Here is a 22259-nt window from a genome sequence, read left to right as displayed (position 1 = left end):
ACCTTCCAAGATAGCAACTTAATATCTATGGAATGCATTGGCTCAAACAGAGCCTGCTGCAAAACTTTAAGAACACGATTAAGGCTCCAAGGAGGAGCAACAGGTTTAAACACAGGCCTGATTCTGACCAGGGCCTGACAAAAAGATTGAACATCTGGCACATCCGCCAGACGCTTGTGTAACAAAATAGATAATGCAGAAATCTGACCTCTCAGAGAACTCACTGACAACCCTTTCTCCAGACCTTCCTGAAGAAAAGACAAAATTCTAGGAATCCTGACCCTAACTCCAAGAGTAGCCCTTAGATTCACACCAATAAAGGTATTTACAACATACTTTATGGTACATTTTTCGAGCAACAGTGTTGCGAGCCTGGATCATGGTCTCAATGACCGACTCAGAGAAACAAGATATGGATGAAGGAATGGACCCTGAGTTAGAAGGTCCTTCCTCAGAGGCAACCTCCAAGGTGGCCGAGATGACATCTTCACTAGGTCTGCATACCAGATACTGCAAGACCATGCAGGAGCTATTAGAATTACCAATGCTCTGCCCTGTTTCATATGAGCAATAACTCATGGAAGGAGCGCAAACTGAGGAATGCTAGACGGCCTGAGGATCTCTTGACCTTGAACCGTACCTTGAAAGCTTGGTGTTCTGCCGAGACGCCATCAGATCCAACTCCGGCACCCCCCATTTGAGGGTTAACCTGGAAAACACAACCGGATGGAGAGCCCACTCCCCAGGATGAAATGTCTGTCTGCTCAGGAAATCCGCTTCCCAGTTGTCCACTCCAGGAATGTGGATGGCAGACAGACAACAATTGTGAGCTTCCGCCCACTGAATAATCCGTGCCACCTCCTTCATGGCTAAGGAACTCTGAGTTCCTCCCTGATGGTTGATGTAAGCCACTGAGGTGATGTTGTCTGACTGAAACCTGATAAACCAGGCTAAGGACAATTGAGGCCAAGACATCAGAGCATTGTAAATTGCTCTCAATTCCAAGATGTTTATGGGGAGAGCAGACTCCTCCCGAGTCCATAGTCCCTGCTCCTTTAATGAGTCCCAGACTGCTCCCCAGCCTAGCAGACTGGCATCCGTGGTCACAATCACACAGGAAGGTCTCCGGAAGCATGTGCCCTGAGACAGATGGTCCTGAGAAAGCCACCACGGGAGAGAGTCTCTTCTGAGACAGATCCGAATGGTCACCGTTCCATTGTCAGAGCATGCATAATTGCAGAGCTCTCAAATGGAATCGAGCAAAGGGAATGAAGTCCATGGAAGCAACCATCAGACCAATTACCGCCATACAATGAGCCACTGATGGCCGAACAATAGACTGTAGAGAGAGGCAAGAGGAGAGAATTCTGGATTTTTTTATCTCTGTCAGAAAAATTTTCAGAGATATATAATCTATTATGGTCCCTAAGAAAACCACCCTTGTAGCTAGAACAGGGAAACTCTTTTCCAGATTTACTTTCCAACCGTGGGAATGTAGAAGAAGACGACAAGATCTCTGTAGGAAAGTTTGCTTGATGAAAATATGGCGCCTGAACCAATATGTCGTTCAGGAATGGCTCCACTGCAATTCTCTGAGAACTAATCACCTTTGAGAAAATCCTGGGAGCTGTGGCAAAGCCAAATGGATGAGCCACAACTGAAAGTGTTTGTCTAGAAAGGCGAATCCCTGTGGATGGGAAAATGAAGATGCGCGTCCTTTATGTCTATGGTCGTCATGAACGGACCCTCTTAGACCAAAGGAAGAATGGAACGAATGGTTTCCATTTTGAAGGACGGTACCCTGAGAAACTTGTTGAGGCACTTTAGGTCTAAAATGGGTCGAAAAGTTCCCTTTTTTTGGGCACCACAAACAGATTTGAATAGAATCCTAGACCCTGGTCCCTTACTGGAACAATCACTCCCAGGAAGAAAGGTCCTGAACGCAGTTCAAGAATGCCTCTCTTTATACATGGTCTGCAGATAATCTTAAGAGGTGGAATCTGCCCCTGGGAAGGAAATTTTTGAATTCTATTTTGTAACCCTGAGGTACTATGTCCACAGCCCAGGATCTGGGACATCTCGTCTCCACGCTTGACAAAACAGGGAAAGTCTGCCCCCACTTAATCCGATCCCGGACTGAGGGCCAACCCTTCATGCTGACTTAGACTCAGCTGAGGTTTTTTTTTATTGCTTTCCCTTATTCCAAGACTGATTGGGTTTCCAAGAAGACTTGTACTGCTCCTGCTTGGAAAAGGGAGAGGAAGACTTTTGACCTTTGAAGTTACAAAAGGAACGAAAATTACTTTGACGTCCTTTGTGTCTGTTCTTGTCTTGTGGTAGTAAAGACCATTTCCCACCTGTAATATTAGAAATTATTTCTGCCAGACCAGGTCCGAACAAGGTCTTACTCCAGAAGCTTGGACTTAGAGGCAACATCAGCTGACCAAGCCACAATGCCCTACGGGCTAGGACAGTGAAGCCAGACATCTTGGCTCCCACTCTAATAACTTGCATGTTAGCAACAGAAATAAAGGAATTGGCTAGTTTGAGAGCCTTAATCCTATCTTGTATCTCCTCCAATGGAGTCTCTACTAAAATTGATTCAGACAAGGCGTCACACCAATAAGATGCTGCACTTGCTACTGTGGCAATACAAACGGCAGGTTGCCATTGAAGACGTTGATGAACATACATCTTCAAATAAGCTTCCAGCTTTTTGTCAATGGGATCCTTAAAGGAGCAGCTATCCTTTATAGGGATCATAGTTCTCTTAGCCAGAGTAGAAATAGCCCCTTCTACTTTAGGCACCATGCGCCTAATGGAGTCAGCAACAAGAAATATCTTTTTAAATACGGGAGACAGGAATCACTGGCTTCTACTATTCCTGTGAAATAATCTCCGTCACACGGTCTGGGACAGGAAAAACTTCCACAGAGGAAGGAACATCATAGTATTTTTTAAGTTTACTAGACTTCTTAGGGTTGACAACGACAGAAGTATCAGAGTTTTCCAAAGTAGCCAATACCTCATTTAACAGTACACAAAGGTGTTCAAGCTTAAATCTGAAGTTTACTTCTTCAGTATCAGACGAAGGAATAATACTGTCCGAATCTGAGATTTCACCCTCAGAGGCTACTGACATATCCTCCGCATCAGACTTATGAGGGAGGGCAACCTGCGTAGCAGTAGCTGGAACAGAAACCTTACTATCTGAATGTCTAATTTTCCTCTTGCATTTTCCCAGCATAGGAAAAGCAGATAATGCCGCAGATACTGCAGAAGATACATGTGCTGCAAAATCTGCAGGCAAATAAACTCTTCCAAGAGGCTGAGAGGAACTACAGGGCACTGTATGTGACGCCATAGAGGCTTGGGACATTTGAGGAGAAAGCTGTGGCATTGCCTGAACAGCATCATCCTGAGAGAAATTGGGCTCAGCGGGCAACAATTTATCTTTAAATTGAGGTGTTCTAGCTAAGCTCAGCACAGAATTGCATAGGCAAAACAATGTGTGCCTCTAGGCATAACAAACATTTGTCAAAAGACACAGAGTCTTGCATGTCCATAATACTAAATAAAAAATTCCCCAAATTGTAGAAATGTTTTAAATACACTCACTTTAAGAATTTTTAATACCACAGCCGCTTAACATTATGGAAAAATTATTTAAAATAATAAACCAATCAGACAGGCTGAGGTGCCTTACCGTAACACTAATACACAATTTGGCCGCCAGAAGTAGATCGACACTGAAGAGAATGACGCTGCTCCGCTCCGTGAATATCCGACAGCAGAGAGAAGTCACATGACCGGCAGAGAGAGGAAACTACACAGCAAATAAAAGGCCAACTGCAACATTTTAAGTTTATACATAAATCCCTGTATAAAACATAAGCCCCACACACATACTAATAAAGTATTTCAACAAAATTAGCCCAAAGAGGAAAAACGTCCAAATAAAGGGAAGATAAACCCCTAGTCTCAAAATACATAAATGTGCCTGTCCATTGATAAAGAGAATCCGGTATAAAGGATTTTAAAAATGTCCCCATCTACTGCATAGGAAATATTCTTCTGAAGTGCAAGTCTCCAAGACCTAGAAGACAAAAGCACTTACCTGCAGTCTAGCTGTCCGGCAAGAAGACAGCTCACAAGGCGTGAAAGGAGATATTCTATTTACAGAGACCTGTAGAAAAAGAAAGAACAGAGTAACTAACCATGGGCAGCAATGTGTTATGAAACAAACTTCACAACTTCCTAACTGCTTAAAAGCCACCACTACTCTACTGAAGAGATTGACGTGGACTCAAATACTTGCTTGCAGGGAAAAGTAATTAATTTCTTCAGACACCAAACTTCACCTCCTCCATTGAAAGAAGCAAAGAGAATGACTGGGGATTGTGGGTAGGGGTGTGACACTTAACAGCTTTGCTGTGGTGCTCTTTGCCTCCTCCTGCTGGCCAGGAGTGATATTCCCAGTAGTAATTGAATGACGTTGTGGAAAGAAATATAATTTATGAGTGTATGTTAATACACTGGGCAGGGAGATCTATTGTACTACTTACATGACATGGCGTGCAGGGAGATCTATAGTACTACTTACATAACATGGCGTGCAGGGAGATGTATTGTACTTTTTACATGGCATGGTGTAGGGAGATCTATTGTACTACTCACAGTTGTGCTCATAAGTTTACATACCCTGGCAGAATTTAAGATTTCTTGGCCATTTTTTAGAGAATATGAATGATAACACAAAAACTTTTCTTTCAATCATGGTTAGTGTTTGGCTGAAGCCATTTATTATCAATCAACTGTGTTTACTCTTTTTAAATCATAATGACAATAGAAACTACCCAAATGACCCTGATCTAAAGTTTACATACCCTGGTGATTTTGGCCTGATAACATGCACACAAGTTGACACAAAGGGGTTTGAATGGCTATTAAAAGGTAACCATCCTCACCTGTGATCTGTTTGCTTGTAATTAGTGTGTGTGTATAAAAGGTCAATGAGTTTCTGGACTCCTGAGCGACCCTTGCATCTTTCATCCAGTGCTGCACTGACGATTCTGGATTCTGAGTCATGGGGAAAGCAAAAGAATTGTCAAAGGATCTGCGGGAAAAGGTAGTTTAACTGTATAAAACAGGAAAGGGATATAAAAAGATATCCAAGGAATTGAGAATGCAAATCAGCAGTGTTCAAACTCTAATAAAGAAGTGGAAAATGAAGGGTTTTGTTGAAACCAAACCACGGTCAGGTAGACCAACTAAAATTTCAGCCACAACTGCCAGGAAAATTGTTCGGGATGCAAAGACAAATCCACAAATAACTTCAGGTGAAATACAGGACATGTGGTGTGGCTGTTTAAAGATGCACAATAAGGAGGCACTTGAAGAAAGATGGGCTGCATGGTCGAGTCGCCAGAAGAAAGCCATTACTACGCAAATGCCACAAAGTATCCCACTTACAATACGCCAAACAGCACAAGACAAGCCTCAAATCTTCTGGTACAAAGTCATTTGGAGTGATGAGACCAAAAACATAATTTATGTAAGAACTTACCTGATAAATTCATTTCTTTCATATTAGCAAGAGTCCATGAGCTAGTGACGTATGGGATATACATTCCTACCAGGAGGGGCAAAGTTTCCCAAACCTCAAAATGCCTATAAATACACCCCTCACCACACCCACAAATCAGTTTAACGAATAGCCAAGAAGTGGGGTGATAAGAAAAAAGTGCGAAAGCATACAAAATAAGGAATTGGAATAATTGTGCTTTATACAAAAAAATCATAACCACCACAAAAAAGGGTGGGCCTCATGGACTCTTGCTAATATGAAAGAAATGAATTTATCAGGTAAGTTCTTACATAAATTATGTTTTCTTTCATGTAATTAGCAAGAGTCCATGAGCTAGTGACGTATGGGATAATGACTACCCAAGATGTGGATCTTTCCACGCAAGAGTCACTAGAGAGGGAGGGATAAAATAAAGACAGCCAATTCCTGCTGAAAATAATCCACACCCAAAATAAAGTTTAAATGAAAACATAAGCAGAAGATTCAAACTGAAACAGCTGCCTGAAGTACTTTTCTACCAAAAACTGCTTCAGAAGAAGAAAACACATCAAAATGGTAGAATTTAGTAAAAGTATGCAAAGAAGACCAAGTTGCTGCTTTGCAAATCTGATCAACCGAAGCTTCATTCCTAAACGCCCAGGAAGTAGAAACTGACCTAGTAGAATGAGCTGTAATCCTCTGAGGCAGAGTTTTACCCGACTCAACATAGGCATGATGAATTAAAGATTTCAACCAAGATGCCAAAGAAATGGCAGAAGCTTTCTGGCCTTTTCTAGAACCAGAAAAAATGACAAATAGACTAGAAGTCTTTCGGAAAGTCTTAGTAGCTTCAACATAATATTTCAAAGCTCTAACAACATCCAAAGAATGCAATGATTTCTCCTTAGAATTCTTAGGATTAGGGCATAATGAAGGAACTACAATTTCTCTACTAATGTTGTTGGAATTCACAACCTTAGGTAAAATTCAAAAGAAGTTCGCAACACTGCCTTATCCTGATGAAAAATCAGAAAAGGAGACTCACAAGAAAGAGCAGACAATTCAGAGACTCTTCTGGCAGAAGAGATGGCCAAAAGGAACAAAACTTTCCAAGAAAGTAGTTTAATGTCCAATGAATGCATAAGTTCAAACGGAGGAGCTTGAAAAGCCCCCAGAACCAAATTCAAACTCCAAGGAGGAGAAATTGACTTAATGACAGGTTTAATACGAACCAAGGCTTGTACAAAACAATGAATATCAGGAAGATTAGCAATCTTTTTGTGAAAAAGAACAGAAAGAGCAGAGATTTGACCTTTCAAGGAACTTGCGGACAAACCTTTATCTAAACCATCCTGAAAAAACTGTAAAATTCTCGGAATTCTAAAAGAATGCCAGGAAAAATTATGAGAAAGACACCAAGAAATATAAGTCTTCCAGACTCTATAATATATCTCTCTAGATACAGATTTATGAGCCTGTAACATAGTATTAATCACAGAGTCAGAGAAACCTCTTTGACCAAGAATCAAGCGTTCAATCTCCATACCTTTAAATTTAAGGATTTGAGATCCTGATGGAAAAAAAGGACCTTGCGACAGAAGGTCTGGTCTTAACGGAAGAGTCCACGGTTGGCAAGAGGCCATCCGGACAAGATCCGCATACCAAAACCTGTGAGGCCATGCTGGAGCTACCAGCAGAACAAATGATCTAGGAGATTACTCTTGGAAGAAGAACTAGAGGCGGAAAGATATAGGCAGGATGATACTTCCAAGGAAGTGATAATGCATCCACTGCCTCCTCCTGAGGATCCCGGGATCTGGACAGATACCTGGGAAGTTTCTTGTTTAGATGAGAAGCCATCAGATCTATTTCTGGAAGTTCCCACATTTGAACAATCTGAAGAAATACCTCTGGGTGAAGAGACCATTCGCCCGGATGCAACGTTTGGCGACTGAGATAATCCACTTCCCAATTGTCTATTCCTGGAATATGAACCGCAGAGATTAGACAGGAGCTGGATTCCGCCCAAACCAGAATTCGAGATACTTCTTTCATAGCCAGAGGACTGTGAGTCCCTCCTTGATGATTGATATATGCCACAGTAGTGACATTGTCTGTCTGAAAACAAATGAACGATTCTCTCTTCAGAAGAGGCCAAGACTGAAGAGCTCTGAAAATTGCACGGAGTTCCAAAATATTGATCGGTAATCTCACCTCCTGAGATTCCCAAACCCCTTGTGCTGTCAGAGACCCCCACACAGCTCCCCAACCTGTAAGACTTGCATCTGTTGAAATTACAGTCCAGGTCGGAAGAACAAAAGAAGCCCCCTGAACTAAACGATGGTGAACTGTCCACCACGTCAGAGAGTGTCGTACAATCGGTTTTAAAGATATTAATTGAGATATCTTTGTGTAATCCCTGCACCACTGGTTCAGCATACAGAGCTGAAGAGGCCGCATGTGAAAACGAGCAAAGGGGATCGCGTCCGATGCCGCAGTCATAAGACCTAGAATTTCCATGCATAAGGCTACCGAAGGGAAAGATTGTGACTGAAGGTTTCGACAAGCTGATATCAACTTTAGATGTCTCATGTCTATCAAAGATAGAGTCATGGATACTGAGTCTATCTGAAAACCTAAAAAGGTTACCTAAGTCTGAGGAATCAATTAACTTTTTGGTAAATTGATCCTCCAACCATGATGTTGAAGAAACAACACTAGTCGATTCGAATGAGATTCTGCTAAATATGAAGACTGAGCAAGTACCAAGATATCGTCCAAATAAGGAATACCACAATACCCTGTTCTCTGATTACAGACAGAAGGGCACCGAGAACCTTCGTAAAAAATTCTTGGAGCTGTAGCTAGGCCAAACGACAGAGCCACAAACTGGTAATGCTTATCTAGGAAAGAGAATCTAAGAACTGATAGTGATCTGGATGAATCGGAATATGCAGATATGCATCCTGTAAAACTATAGTAGACATATAATGCCCTTGTTGAACAAAAGGCAGGATAGTCCTTACAGTTACCATTGTGAATATTGGTATCCTTACATAACGATTCAATATTTTTAGATCCAGAACTGGTCTGAAGGAATTTTCCTTCTTTGGTACAATGAAGAGATTTGAATAAAAACCCCAGTCCCTGTTCCAGAACTGGAACTGGCAAAATTACTCCAGTCAACACTAGATCTGAAACACATTTCAGAAATGCTTGAGCCTTCGCTGGGTTTACTGGGACACGGGAAAGAAAAAATCTCTTTGCAGGAGGCCTTATCTTGAAGCCAATTCTGTACCCTTCTGAAACAATGTTCTGAATCCAAAGATTGTGAACGGAATTGATTCAAATTTCTTAGAAAAAACGTAATCTGCCCCCTACCAGCTGAGCTGGAATGAGGGCCGCACCTTCATGTGGACTTAGGAGCTGACTTTGATTTTCTAAAAGGCTTGGATTTATTCCAGACTGGAGATGGTTTCCAAACTGATACCGCTCCTGAGGATGAAGGATCAGGGTTTTGTTCCTTGTTGTGACAAAAGGAATGAAAACGATCATTACCCTGGAAAGAAAGGGAAAGCAGAGTAGACTTAGAAGACATAACAGCATTCCAAGTCTTAAGCCATAAAGCTCTTCTAGCTAAAATAGCTAGAGACATATACCTGACATCAACTCTAATGATATCAAAGATGGCATTACAGATAAAATTATTAGCATGTTGAAGAATAAAAATGCTATGAGAATTATGATCTGATACTTGTTGCGCTAAAGCTTCTAACCAAAAGATGAAGCTGCAGCAACATCCGCTAAAGATATAGCAGGTCTAAGAAGATTACCTGAACACAAGTAAGCTTTTCTTAGAAAGGATACAATTTTCCTATCTAAAGGATCCTTAAGGAAGTACCATCTGCCGTAGGAATAGTACGCTTAACAAGAGTAGAGACAGCCCCATCAATTTTAGGGATTTTGTCCCAAAACTCTAATCTGTCAGATTGCACAGGATATAATTGCTTAAAACCTTTAGAAGGAGTAAATGAATTACCCAAATTATTCCATTCCCTGGAAATTACTTCAGAAATAGCACTAGGGACAGGAAAAACTTCTGGAATAACTACAGGAGATTTAAAAACCTTATCTAAACGTTTAGATTTAGTATCAAGAGGACCAGAATCCTCAATTTCTAATGCAATTAGGACTTCTTTAAGTAAAGAACGAATAAATTTCATTTTAAATAAATATGAAGATTTATCAGCATCAACCTCTGAGACAGAATCCTCTGAACCAGAAGAACCATTATCAGAATGATGATGTTCATTTAAAAATTCATCTGAAAAATGAGAAGTTTTAAAAGACTTTTTACATTTACTAGAAGGAGGAATAACAGACATAGCCTTCTTAATGGATTTAAAAATAAAATCTCTTATGTTATCAGGAACACTCTGAGTATTAGATGTTGACAGAACAGCAACAGGTAATGTGACAGTACTTAAAGGAAATATTATCTGCATAAACAGTTTGTCATGACAAAACAGTACAAACAACAGCTGGAGGAACATATACCATAAGTTTACAGTAGATACACTTAGCTTTGGTAGCTCCAGCCCCAGGCAGGGATATTCCAGAAGTATCTTCTGACTCAGCTTCAACGTGGGACATCTTGCAATATGTAATAGAAAAAACAACATATAAAGCAAAATTGATCAAATTCCTTAAATGACAGTTTCAGGAATGGGAAAAAAAAACAGAATTTATGTTTACCTGATAAATTACTTTCTCCAACGGTGTGTCCGGTCCACGGCGTCATCCTTACTTGTGGGATATTCTCTTCCCCAACAGGAAATGGCAAAGAGCCCAGCAAAGCTGGTCACATGATCCCTCCTAGGCTCCGCCTACCCCAGTCATTCGACCGACGTTAAGGAGGAATATTTGCATAGGAGAAACCATATGATACCGTGGTGACTGTAGTTAAAGAAAATAAATCATCAGACCTGATTAAAAAACCAGGGCGGGCCGTGGACCGGACACACCGTTGGAGAAAGTAATTTATCAGGTAAACATAAATTCTGTTTTCTCCAACATAGGTGTGTCCGGTCCACGGCGTCATCCTTACTTGTGGGAACCAATACCAAAGCTTTAGGACACGGATGAAGGGAGGGAGCAAATCAGGTCACCTAAATGGAAGGCACCACGGCTTGCAAAACCTTTCTCCCAAAAATAGCCTCAGAAGAAGCAAAAGTATCAAACTTGTAAAATTTGGTAAAAGTGTGCAGTGAAGACCAAGTCGCTGCCCTACATATCTGATCAACAGAAGCCTCGTTCTTGAAGGCCCATGTGGAAGCCACAGCCCTAGTGGAAGGAGCTGTGATCCTTTCAGGAGGCTGCCGTCCGGCAGTCTCGTAAGCCAATCTGATGATGCTTTTAATCCAAAAGGAGAGAGAGGTAGAAGTTGCTTTTTGACCTCTCCTTTTACCAGAATAAACAACAAACAAGGAAGATGTTTGTCTAAAATCCTTTGTAGCATCTAAATAGAATTTTAGAGCGCGAACAACATCCAAATTGTGCAACAAACGTTCCTTCTTCGAAACTGGTTTCGGACACAGAGAAGGCACGACTATCTCCTGGTTAATGTTTTTGTTAGAAACAACCTTTGGTACGTAAAACCACCTTATCTGCATGGAACACTAGATAAGGAGGAGAACACTGCAGAGCAGATAATTCTGAAACTCTTCTAGCAGAAGAAATTGCAACCAAAAACAAAACTTTCCAAGATAATAACTTAATATCAACGGAATGTAAGGGTTCAAACGGAACCCCCTGAAGAACTGAAAGAACTAAATTGAGACTCCAAGGAGGAGTCAAAGGTTTGTAAACAGGCTTGATTCTAACCAGAGCCTGAACAAAGGCTTGAACATCTGGCACAGCTGCCAGCTTTTTGTGAAGTAACACAGACAAGGCAGAAATCTGTCCCATCAAGGAACTTGCAGATAATCCTTTTTCCAATCCTTCTCGAAGGAAGGATAGAATCTTAGGAATCTTAACCTTGTCCCAAGGGAATCCTTTAGATTCACACCAACAGATATACTTTTTCCAAATTTTGTGGTAAATTTTTCTAGTTACAGGCTTTCTGGCCTGAACAAGAGTATCCATAACAGAATCTGAGAACCCTCGCTTTGATAAGATCAAGCGTTCAATCCCCAAGCAGTCAGCTGGAGTGGGACCAGATTCGGATGTTCGAACGGACCTTGAACAAGAAGGCCTCGTCTCAAAGGTAGCTTCCATGGTGGAGCCGATGACATATTCACCGGATCTGCATACCAAGTCCTGCGTGGCCACGCAGGAGCTATCAAGATCACCGACGCCCTCTCCTGATTGATCCTGGCTACCAGCCTGGGGATGAGAGGAAACGGCGGGAATACATAAGCTAGTTTGAAGGTCCAAGGTGCTACTAGTGCATCTACTAGAGTCGCCTTGGGATCCCTGGATCTGGACCCGTAGCAAGGAACCTTGAAGTTCTGACGAGAGGCCATCAGATCCATGTCTGGAATGCCCCACAGTTGAGTGATTTGGGCAAAGAGTTCCGGATGGAGTTCCCACTCCCCCGGATGCAATGTCTGACGACTCAGAAAATCCGCTTCCCAATTTTCCACTCCTGGGAAGTGGATTGCAGACAGGTGGCAGGAGCGAGTCTCCGCCCATTGAATGATTTTGGTCACTCCTTCCATCGCCAGGGAACTCCTTGTTCCCCCCTGATGGTTGATGTATGCAACAGTCGTCATGTTGTCTGATTGAAACCGTATGAACTTGGCCCTCGCTAGCTGAGGCCAAGCCTTGAGAGCATTGAATATCGCTCTCAGTTCCAGAATATTTATCGGTAGAAGAGATTCTTCCCGAGACCAAAGACCCTGAGCTTTCAGGGATCCCCAGACCGCGCCCCAGCCCATTAGACTGGCGTCGGACGTGACAATGACCACTCTGGTCTGCGGGAGGTCACCCCTTGTGACAGGTTGTCCAGGGACAGCCACCAACGGAGTGAGTCTCTGGTCCTCTGATTTACTTGTATCTTTGGAGACAAGTCTGTATAGTCCCCATTCCACTGACTGAGCATACACAGTTGTAATGGTCTTAGATGAATGCGCGCAAAAGGAACTATGTCCATTGCCGCTACCATCAAACCTATCACTTCCATGCACTGCGCTATGGAAGGAAGAGGAACGGAATGAAGTATCCGACAAGAGTTTAGAAGTTTTGTTTTTCTGGTCTCTGTCAGAAAAATCCTCATTTCTAAGGAGTCTATTATTGTTCCCAAGAAGGGAACTCTTGTCGACGGAGATAGAGAACTCTTTTCCACGTTCACTTTCCATCCGTGAGATCTGAGAAAGGCCAGGACTATGTCCGTGTGAGCCTTTGCTTGAGGAAGGGACGACGCTTGAATCAGAATGTCGTCCAAGTAAGGTACTACAGCAATGCCCCTTGGTCTTAGCACCGCCAGAAGGGACCCTAGTACCTTTGTGAAAATCCTTGGAGCAGTGGCTAATCCGAAAGGAAGCGCCACGAGCTGGTAATGCTTGTCCAGGAATGCGAACCTTAGGAACCGATGATGTTCCTTGTGGACAGGAATATGTAAATACGCATCCTTTAAATCCACCGTGGTCAAGAATTGACCTTCCTGGATGGAAGGATTGTTCGAATGGTTTCCATTTTGGACGATGGAACCTTGAGAAACTTGTTTAGGATCTTGAGATCTAAGATTGGTCTGAACGTTCCCTCTTTTTTGGGAACTACGAACAGATTGGAGTAGAACCCCATCCCTCGTTCTTTTAATGGAACAGGATGAATCACTTCCAGAAGATAACCTTGGGAGACTATTTCTAGCGCCCAAGGATCCAGAACATCTCTTGCCCAAGCCTGAGTGAAGAGAGAGAGTCTGCCCCCCACCAAATCCGGTCCCGGATCGGGGGCCCGCATCTCATGCTGTCTTGGGAGCAGTGGCAGGTTTCTTGGCCTGCTTTCCTTTGTTCCAGCCTTGCATTGGTCTCCAGGCTGGAGTGGCTTGAGAAGTATTACCCTCCTGCTTAGAGGACGTAGCACTTGGGGCTGGTCCGTTTCTGCGAAAGGGACGAAAATTAGGTTTATTTTTGGCCTTGAAAGACCTATCCTGAGGAAGGGCGTGGCCCTTGCCCCCAGTGATATCAGAGATAATCTCTTTCAAGTCAGGGCCAAACAGTGTTTTCCCCTTGAAAGGAATGTCAAGCAATTTGTTCTTGGAAGACGCATCCGCTGACCAAGATTTTAACCAAAGCGCTCTGCGCGCCACAATAGCAAACCCAGAATTTTTCGCCGCTAACCTAGCCAATTGCAAGGTGGCGTCTAGGGTGAAAGAATTAGCCAATTTAAGAGCACGAATTCTGTCCATAATCTCCTCATAAGAAGAAGAATTACTAATAATCGCCTTTTCTAGCTCATCGAACCAGAAACACGCGGCTGTAGTGACAGGGACAATGCATGCAATTGGTTGTAGAAGGTAACCTTGCTGAACAAACATCTTTTTTAGCAAACCTTCTAATTTTTTATCCATAGGATCTTGGAAAGCACAACTATCTTCTATGGGTATAGTGGTGCGCTTGTTTAGAGTAGAAACCGCCCCCTCGACCTTGGGGACTGTCTGCCATAAGTCCTTTCTGGGGTCGACTATAGGAAACAATTTTTTAAATATGGGGGGAGGTACGAAAGGTATACCGGGCCTGTCCCATTCTTTATTAACAATGTACGCCACCCGCTTGGGTATAGGAAAAGCTTCGGGGGGCCCCGGGGCCTCTAGGAACTTGTCCATTTTACATAGTGTTTCTGGAATGACCAGATAATCACAATCATCCAAATTGGATAACACCTCCTTAAGCAGAGCGCGGAGATGTTCCAACTTAAATTTAAAAGTAATCACATCAGGTTCAGCTTGTTGAGAAATTTTTCCTGAATCTGAAATTTCTCCCTCAGACAAAACCACCCTGGCCCCCTCAGACTGGTGTAGGGGCCCTTCAGAAACAATATCATCAGCGTCCTCATGCTCTTCAGTATTTTCTAAAACAGAGCAGTCGCGCTTTCGCTGATAAGTGGGCATATTGGCTAAAATGTTTTTGATAGAATTATCCATTACAGCCGTTAATTGTTGCATAGTAAGGAGTATTGGCGCGCTAGATGTACTAGGGGCCTCCTGTATGGGCAAGACTGGTGTAGACGAAGGAGGGGATGATGCAGTACCATGCTTACTCCCCTCACTTGAGGAATCATCTTGGGCATCATTTTTACTAAATTTTTTTATGACATAAATCACATCTATTTAAATGAGAAGGAACCTTGGCTTCCCCACAGTCAGAACACAATCTATCTGGTAGTTCAGACATGTTAAACAGGCATAAACTTGATAACAAAGCACAAAAAACGTTTTAAAATAAAATCGTTACTGTCACTTTAAATTTTAAACTGAACACACTTTATTACTGCAATTGCGAAAAAGTATGAAGGAATTGTTCAAAATTCACCAAAATTTCACCACAGTGTCTTAAAGCCTTAAAAGTATTGCACACCTAATTTGGAAGCTTTAACCCTTAAAATAACGGAACCGGAGCCGTTTTTATATTTAACCCCTTTACAGTCCCTGGAATCTGCTTTGCTGAGACCCAACCAAGCCCAAAGGGGAATACGATACCAAATGATGCCTTCAGAAAGACTTTTCTATGTATCAGAGCTCCACACACATGCAGCTGCATGTCATGCTTTTCTCAAAAACAAGTGCGCCATACCGGCGCGAAAATGAGGCTCTGACTAAGATTAGGGAAAGCCCCTATAGAATAAGGTGTCAAAAACAGTGCCTGCCGATATTATTTTACAAAAAATACCCAGATTAAATGATTCCTCAAGGCTAAATATGTGTAAATATGATCGATTTAGCCCAGAAAATGTCTACAGTCTTAATAATCCCTTGTGAAGCCCTTATTTACTGTCTGAATAAAAATGGCTTACCGGATCCCATAGGGAAAATGACAGCTTCCAGCATTACATCGTCTTGTTAGAATGTGTCATACCTCAAGCAGCAAAAGACTGCTCACTGTTCCCCCAACTGAAGTTAATTCCTCTCAACAGTCCTGTGTGGAACAGCCATGGATTTTAGTAACGGTTGCTAAAATCATTTTCCTCATACAAACAGAAATCTTCATCTCTTTTCTGTTTCAGAGTAAATAGTACATACCAGCACTATTTTAAAATAACAAACTCTTGATTGAATAATAAAAACTACAGTTAAACACTAAAAAACTCTAAGCCATCTCCGTGGAGATGTTGCCTGTACAACGGCAAAGAGAATGACTGGGGTAGGCGGAGCCTAGGAGGGATCATGTGACCAGCTTTGCTGGGCTCTTTGCCATTTCCTGTTGGGGAAGAGAATATCCCACAAGTAAGGATGACGCCGTGGACCGTACACACCTATGTTGGAGAAAATGCCAGAGAATAAGCTTCTAGCAACCAGAAGCAAAAAATCAATGAGACTTAAATAATGTGGAGACAAAAGTGACGCCCATATTTTCTCGCGCCAAAAAAGACGCCCACATTATTTGGCGCCTAAATGCTTTTGGCGCCAAAAATGACGCCACATCCGGAACGCCGACACTTTTGGCGCAAAAGAACATCAAAAACGACGCAACTTCCGGCAACACGTATGACGCCGGAAACAGAAAATAATTTTTGCGCCAAAAAAGTCCGCGCCAAGAATGACGCAATAAAATGAAGCATTTTCAGCCCCCGCGAGCCTAACAGCCCACAGGGAAAGTCAAATTTTTAAGGTAAGAAAAAAATGAATTATTCATATGCATTATCCCAAATATGAAACTGACTGTCTGAAATAAGGAATGTTGAACATCCTGAGTCAAGGCAAATAAATGTTTGAATACATATATTTAGAACTTTATATAAAAAGTGCCCAACCATAGCTTAGAGTGTCACAGAAAATAAGACTTACTTACCCCAGGACACTCATCTACATGTAGTAGAAAGCCAAACCAGTACTGAAACGAGAATCAGTAGAGGAAATGGTATATATAAGAGTATATCGTCGATCTGAAAAGGGAGGTAAGAGATGAATCTCTACGACCGATAACAGAGAACCTATGAAATAGACCCCGTAGAAGGAGATCACTGCATTCAAATAGGCAATACTCTCCTCACATCCCTCTGACATTCACTGCACGCTGAGAGGAAAACCGGGCTCCAACCTGCTGCGGAGCGCATATCAACGTAGAATCTAGCACAAACTTACTTCACCACCTCCATAGGAGGCAAAGTTTGTAAAACTGATTTGTGGGTGTGGTGAGGGGTGTATTTATAGGCATTTTGAGGTTTGGGAAACTTTGCCCCTCCTGGTAGGAATGTATATCCCATACGTCACTAGCTCATGGACTCTTGCTAATTACATGAAAGAAATTGAGCTTTTTGGCCACAACTATAAACACTACATTTGGAGAGGAGTCAACAAGGCCTATGATGAAAGGTACACCATTCCTACTGTGAAACACGGAGGTGGATCGCTGATGTTTTGGGGATGTGTGAGCTACAAAGGCACAGGAAATTTGGTCAGAATTGATGGCAAGATTAATGCAGTATGTTATCAAACAGAACGCCTCATTTTCCACTTCTTAATTAGAGTTTGAACACTGCTGATTTGCATTCTCAATTACTTGGATATCTTTTTATATCCCTTTCCTGTTTTATACAGTTCAACTACATTTTTTCCCACAGATCCTTTGACAATTCTTTTTCTTTCCCTATGACTCAGAATCCAGAAATGTCAGTGCAGCACTGGATGAAAGATGCGAGGGTCCAGAAACTTATTGACCTTTTATACACACACACTAATTACAAGCAAACAGATGATGGTTACCTTTAATAGCCATTCAAACCCCTTTGTGTCAACTTGTGTGCATGTTATGCCAAAATTACCAGGGTATGTAAACTCTTGATCATGGTCATTTGGGTAGTTTATGTTGTCATTATGATTTAAAAAGAGTAAACACAGTTGATTGATAATAAATGGCTTCAGCCAAACACTAACCATGAGTGAAAGAAAAGTTTTAGTGTTATCATTCATATTCTCTGAAAATGGCCAAGAATTCATAAATTCTGCCCGGGTATGTAAACTTATGAGCACAACTGTACATGGCATGGTGTGCAGGGAGATCTATAGTAAACTTACATGGCATGGTGTGCAGGGAGATCTATAGTACTAATTACGTGGCATAGTGTGCAGGGAGATCTATAGTACTAATTACATGGCATGGTGTGCAGGGAGATCTATAGCACTAATTACATGGCATGGTGTGCAGGGAGATCTATAGTACTAATTACATGGTATGGTGTGCAGGGAGATCTATAGTACTAATTAAATGGCATGGTGTGCAGGGAGATCTATAGTACTAATTACATGGCGTGCAGGTAGATCTATAGTACTAATTACATGGCATGGTGTGCAGGGAGATCTATAGTACTAATTACATGGCATGGTGTGCAGGGAGATCTATAGTACTACTTACATGGCATGGTGTGCAGGAAGATGTATTGTACTACTTACATGGCATGGTGTGCAGGGAGATGTATTGTACTACTTACATGGCATGGTGTGCAGGAAGATGTATTGTACTACTTACATGGCATAGTGTGCAGGGAGATGGCATAGTACAAATAACATGGCATGGTGTGCAGGGAGATCTATAGTACTAATTACATGGCATGGTGTGCTGGGAGATCTATAGTATTACTTACATGGCATGGTGTGCAGGGAGATCTATTGTACTACTTACATAGCATGGTGTGCAGGGAGATGTATTGTACTACTTACATGGCATGGTGTGCAGGGAGATCTATTGTACTACTTACATGGCATGGTGTGCAGGGAGATCTATTGTACTACTTACATGGCATGGTGTGCAGGGAGATCTATTGTACTACTTACATGTTGTGCAGGGAGATCTATTGTACTACTTACATGGTGTGCAGGGAGATGTATTGTACTACTTACATGGTGTGCAGGGAGATGTATTGTACTACTTACATGGTGTGCAGGGAGATGTATTGTACTACTTACATGGTGTGCAGGGAGATGTATTGTACTACTTACATGGCGTGCAGGGAGATGTATTGTACTACTTACATGGCGTGCAGGGAGATGTATTGTACTACTTACATGGTGTGCAGGGAGATCTATTGTACTACTTACATGGTGTGCAGGGAGATCTATTGTACTACTTACATGGTGTGCAGGGAGATCTATTGTACTACTTACATGGTGTGCAGGGAGATCTATTGTACTACTTACTTGGCATGGTGTGCAGGGAGATCTATTGTACTACTTACATGGTGTGCAGGGAGATCTATTGTACTACTTACATGGCATGGTGTGCTTTCACCTGAGTTCTGCAGTTCCGCCCCCAGTAGCAGTTAGGACGAGATGCAACTGCTGCTGCAAAAATATACAGATTATTAAGACACACTGTGTATAAATAGGAGGTTTCTTTTCATTCGCATATCCTCAGACAGCTCGTTTGGTAATAGTTTGCAGTTGCTGACAGTTCCCTACTTATATTGGGCACTGTGATGAGATTGGCTGTCACAAGAATTCACAATAGATAATACTTATTAAATATGCTTTTTGCCTTTGTTAACATTGGTTTTAGATTTTCTAGTGATACTGGCAGTTCCTATTTAGCCAATGACTGATAAAAAAACATGATATGTCATAAAATGTTTAATCATGTGTATAGAATGCAATATGAAATGCGTACTTAAACTTTGCAAAATACTTTATTTATTTTGTCCTATTTTCCTTTAAAGGGACATGATTTTTTTTCATGATTTAGAAAGAGCATGCAATTTTAAGAGACTTTCCAATTTACTTCTAATATCTATTTTGCTTTATTCTCTTCACATTCTTTGTTGAAAATCATATTTAAATAGGCTCAGTAGCTCCTGATTGGTGGCTGCACAGATGCCTCATATGATTGGCTCTCCTATGTTCACTGCTATTTCTTCAACAAAGGATATCTAAAGAATGAAGCAAATTAGATAATAGAAATAAATTGGAAAGTTGTTTAAAATTGTTTTTCTATTTGAATCATGAAAGAAATCATTTGTGTTTCATGTCCCTTTAATTCTGAAAATTGTTGGTTTATAAATTTTTATAAAGTAATGGATGCCTCCATGTTTGAACTTTTTTTTCTTTCTATTTATCTCTCCTGCTTAGGACAATTAGAGACGGATATAAAACAGGCAATAAAAGAGCGTTTGCTAACAAGGCTATGAGGAAGTATAGGGTTGTTAAAGTTACTAATAACAGAGTTTCCACAAAGCATATTTTGCACAGTCTCTTTAATGTACTTTATAGAAACAAAAAAAAATCTAGATATTATTCTAAGGCTAATCTTTAATTTGAAAACATGATTATGTCTAAAACATATATTTGCTGTGTAATATCCCTTTAAATCACTATAGCTATTAATAACAAACACTAGTTTGAAATGACTTATGATTTGGCTTCTCACCACTTACTACTTCCCTGAGACAGATCCAGAGAATGACAAAGGTCAGCACTCTCACATTGTGCTAAATCACGGGTTAGGTATGGCAGCCACATCTAGCTTATTGTATGGCACCGTATATTAAACCAAAACTTGTTCTCATGATTCAGGCAGAGCAGGTCAATTAAAAAAATATTTCTAATTTACTTCTATTATCACATTTTCATTATACTTTTGGTATCCTTTGTTCAAAAGCAGTAACATAAGCTCAGGAGCATCCACGTGGCAGCAGTTTGGCAAGAATGTTATCTATTTGCAAGAGCACTAGATAGCGGCACTGGCATGGTTTCCTGGCATGAAGTGCTCCAGATGCCTTCCTAGGTATCTCTTCAACAAAGAATACCATGGGAATTAAACTAATTTGATTATAGAAGTAAATTGAAAAGTTTTTTGTTGTTTTTTACCTTGGGTGAGAACAGGTAAAATAGTTTATGTCACCTGTGCTCTAGTTCACATATCCTCAAAATCTGGCCTGTTAGGTAGGCCTGAGGACAGGTTTGAAAAACATAATTTATGCTTACCAGATAAACTCCTTTCCTTCCGTATAGGTAGAGTCCACGGCTTCATTGCTTACTGTTGGGAAATTTAACACCTGGCCACCAGGAGGAGTCAAAGACACCCCAGCCAAAGGCTTAAATATTCCTCCCACTTCCTCATTACCCCAGTCATTCTGCTGAGGGAACAAGGAAAAGTAGGAGAAACATTAGGGTATAAATGGTGTTAGAAGAATAAAATAAATAATAGGGGACCGCACATAGACAAGAAAAAAAGGGGCAAGGGGCCATGGACTCTCCCTATCCGGAAGCAAAGGAATTTAACTGGTAAGCATAAAATTATGTTTGCCTTCCTAAGATAGGGAGAGTCCATGGCTTCATTCCTTACTGTTGGGAAAACTATACCCAAGCTCCAGAGGACACTGAATGAATAACAGGAGGGAACAAAAAGGAAGAGGCGGACCCTATTCTGAGGGCACCACAGCCTGCAAAAAATTTCTCCCAAAAGCTGCTTCAGCCGAAGCAAAAACATCAAACTTGTAAAATTTTGAAAAAGTATGTAAGGAGGACCAGGTGGCCGCCTTATAAATCTGATCCATAGAGGCCTCGTTCTTAAAGGCCCAAGAGGAAGCCACTGCTCTAGTGGAATGAGACGTTATCCTCTCATGTCCTGCTGTCTCGTAAGATAAGTGGATGACACTACTACCAAAAAGATAGGGAAATCGAAGTAGCCTTCTGCCCCTTACGCTTCCACGAATAGACAACACAGAGGAAGATTGTCTAAACTCCTTAGAAGCCTGAAGATAGAACTTCAAGGTGCAAACCACATCCAAATTGTGAAGTAAGCGTTCCTTCGATGAAGAAGGATTAGGACACAAGGAAGGAACCACAATCTCCTAAATGATGTTGCGATCTGACACATCCTGGAGAAAAGATAAGATCCTGGCAACCTTAACTCTGTGCCAGGAAAAACCATGCTCTTCACATCAGAATAAGTAGATCCTCCACACCTTGTGGTAGATACACAGAGTAACTGGTTTACGAGCTTGAATAAGAGTATCAATGACACTCTCAGAGAAACCTCTCTTGGCTAAGACTAAGCGTTCAATCTCCACGCAGTCAGCCTCAGAGAATCTAGATTTTGATGAACAAATGGACCTTGTATCAGCAGGTCTCTGCAACAAGGTAACTTTCATGGAGGAGATGAGGACATCCCCACTAGAACTGTGAACCACGTCCTTCGCGGCCACGATGGAGCAATCAGGATTACTGATACCCGCTCCTGCTTGATGCGGGCCTCTTCTCCAGGAAGAGGCGGTAATGGAGGAAAAAGATATAGGAGTTTGAACCTGTAGGGCACAGCTAGTGCATTTATTAGATCCGCTTGGGGATCCCTTTACCGCGACCCGTACCTGGATACCTTGGTATTGAGACAGGACGTCATGAGATCTATCTTCGGCGTCCCCCACTTGCTGCATATCTCTGCAAACACCTTGGGATGGAGAGACCATTCCCCTGGATGGAAAGATTGCCTGCTGAGAAAATCTGCGACCGTTCCCCTGGATGGAAAGATTGCCTGCTGAGAAA

At 41.7% G+C, this 22259-nt stretch overlaps 1 protein-coding gene across 2 annotated transcripts in view; it reads right to left on the bottom strand.

Moving 5' to 3' along the window:
- CHFR (checkpoint with forkhead and ring finger domains) overlaps nucleotides 1-22259 on the bottom strand; it is a 150877-nt gene that overhangs the window by 10914 nt on the left and 117704 nt on the right. The window contains exon 17 of one of the 2 annotated variants that reach the window (XM_053701889.1): nucleotides 18992-19064. In XM_053701889.1, the coding sequence (XP_053557864.1) occupies nucleotides 18992-19064 (73 nt within the window). The remainder of the gene's footprint in view (nucleotides 1-18991; nucleotides 19065-22259) is intronic. The other variant, XM_053701890.1, reaches the window with a different exon arrangement.

Source organism: Bombina bombina, chromosome 2 (assembly GCF_027579735.1).
Source record: "Bombina bombina isolate aBomBom1 chromosome 2, aBomBom1.pri, whole genome shotgun sequence".
In the NCBI taxonomy this organism is placed as follows: Eukaryota; Metazoa; Chordata; class Amphibia; order Anura; family Bombinatoridae; genus Bombina; species Bombina bombina.
Note: the sequence above shows the minus strand (reverse complement) of the source record. Positions and strands in the feature narration are given on the sequence as shown.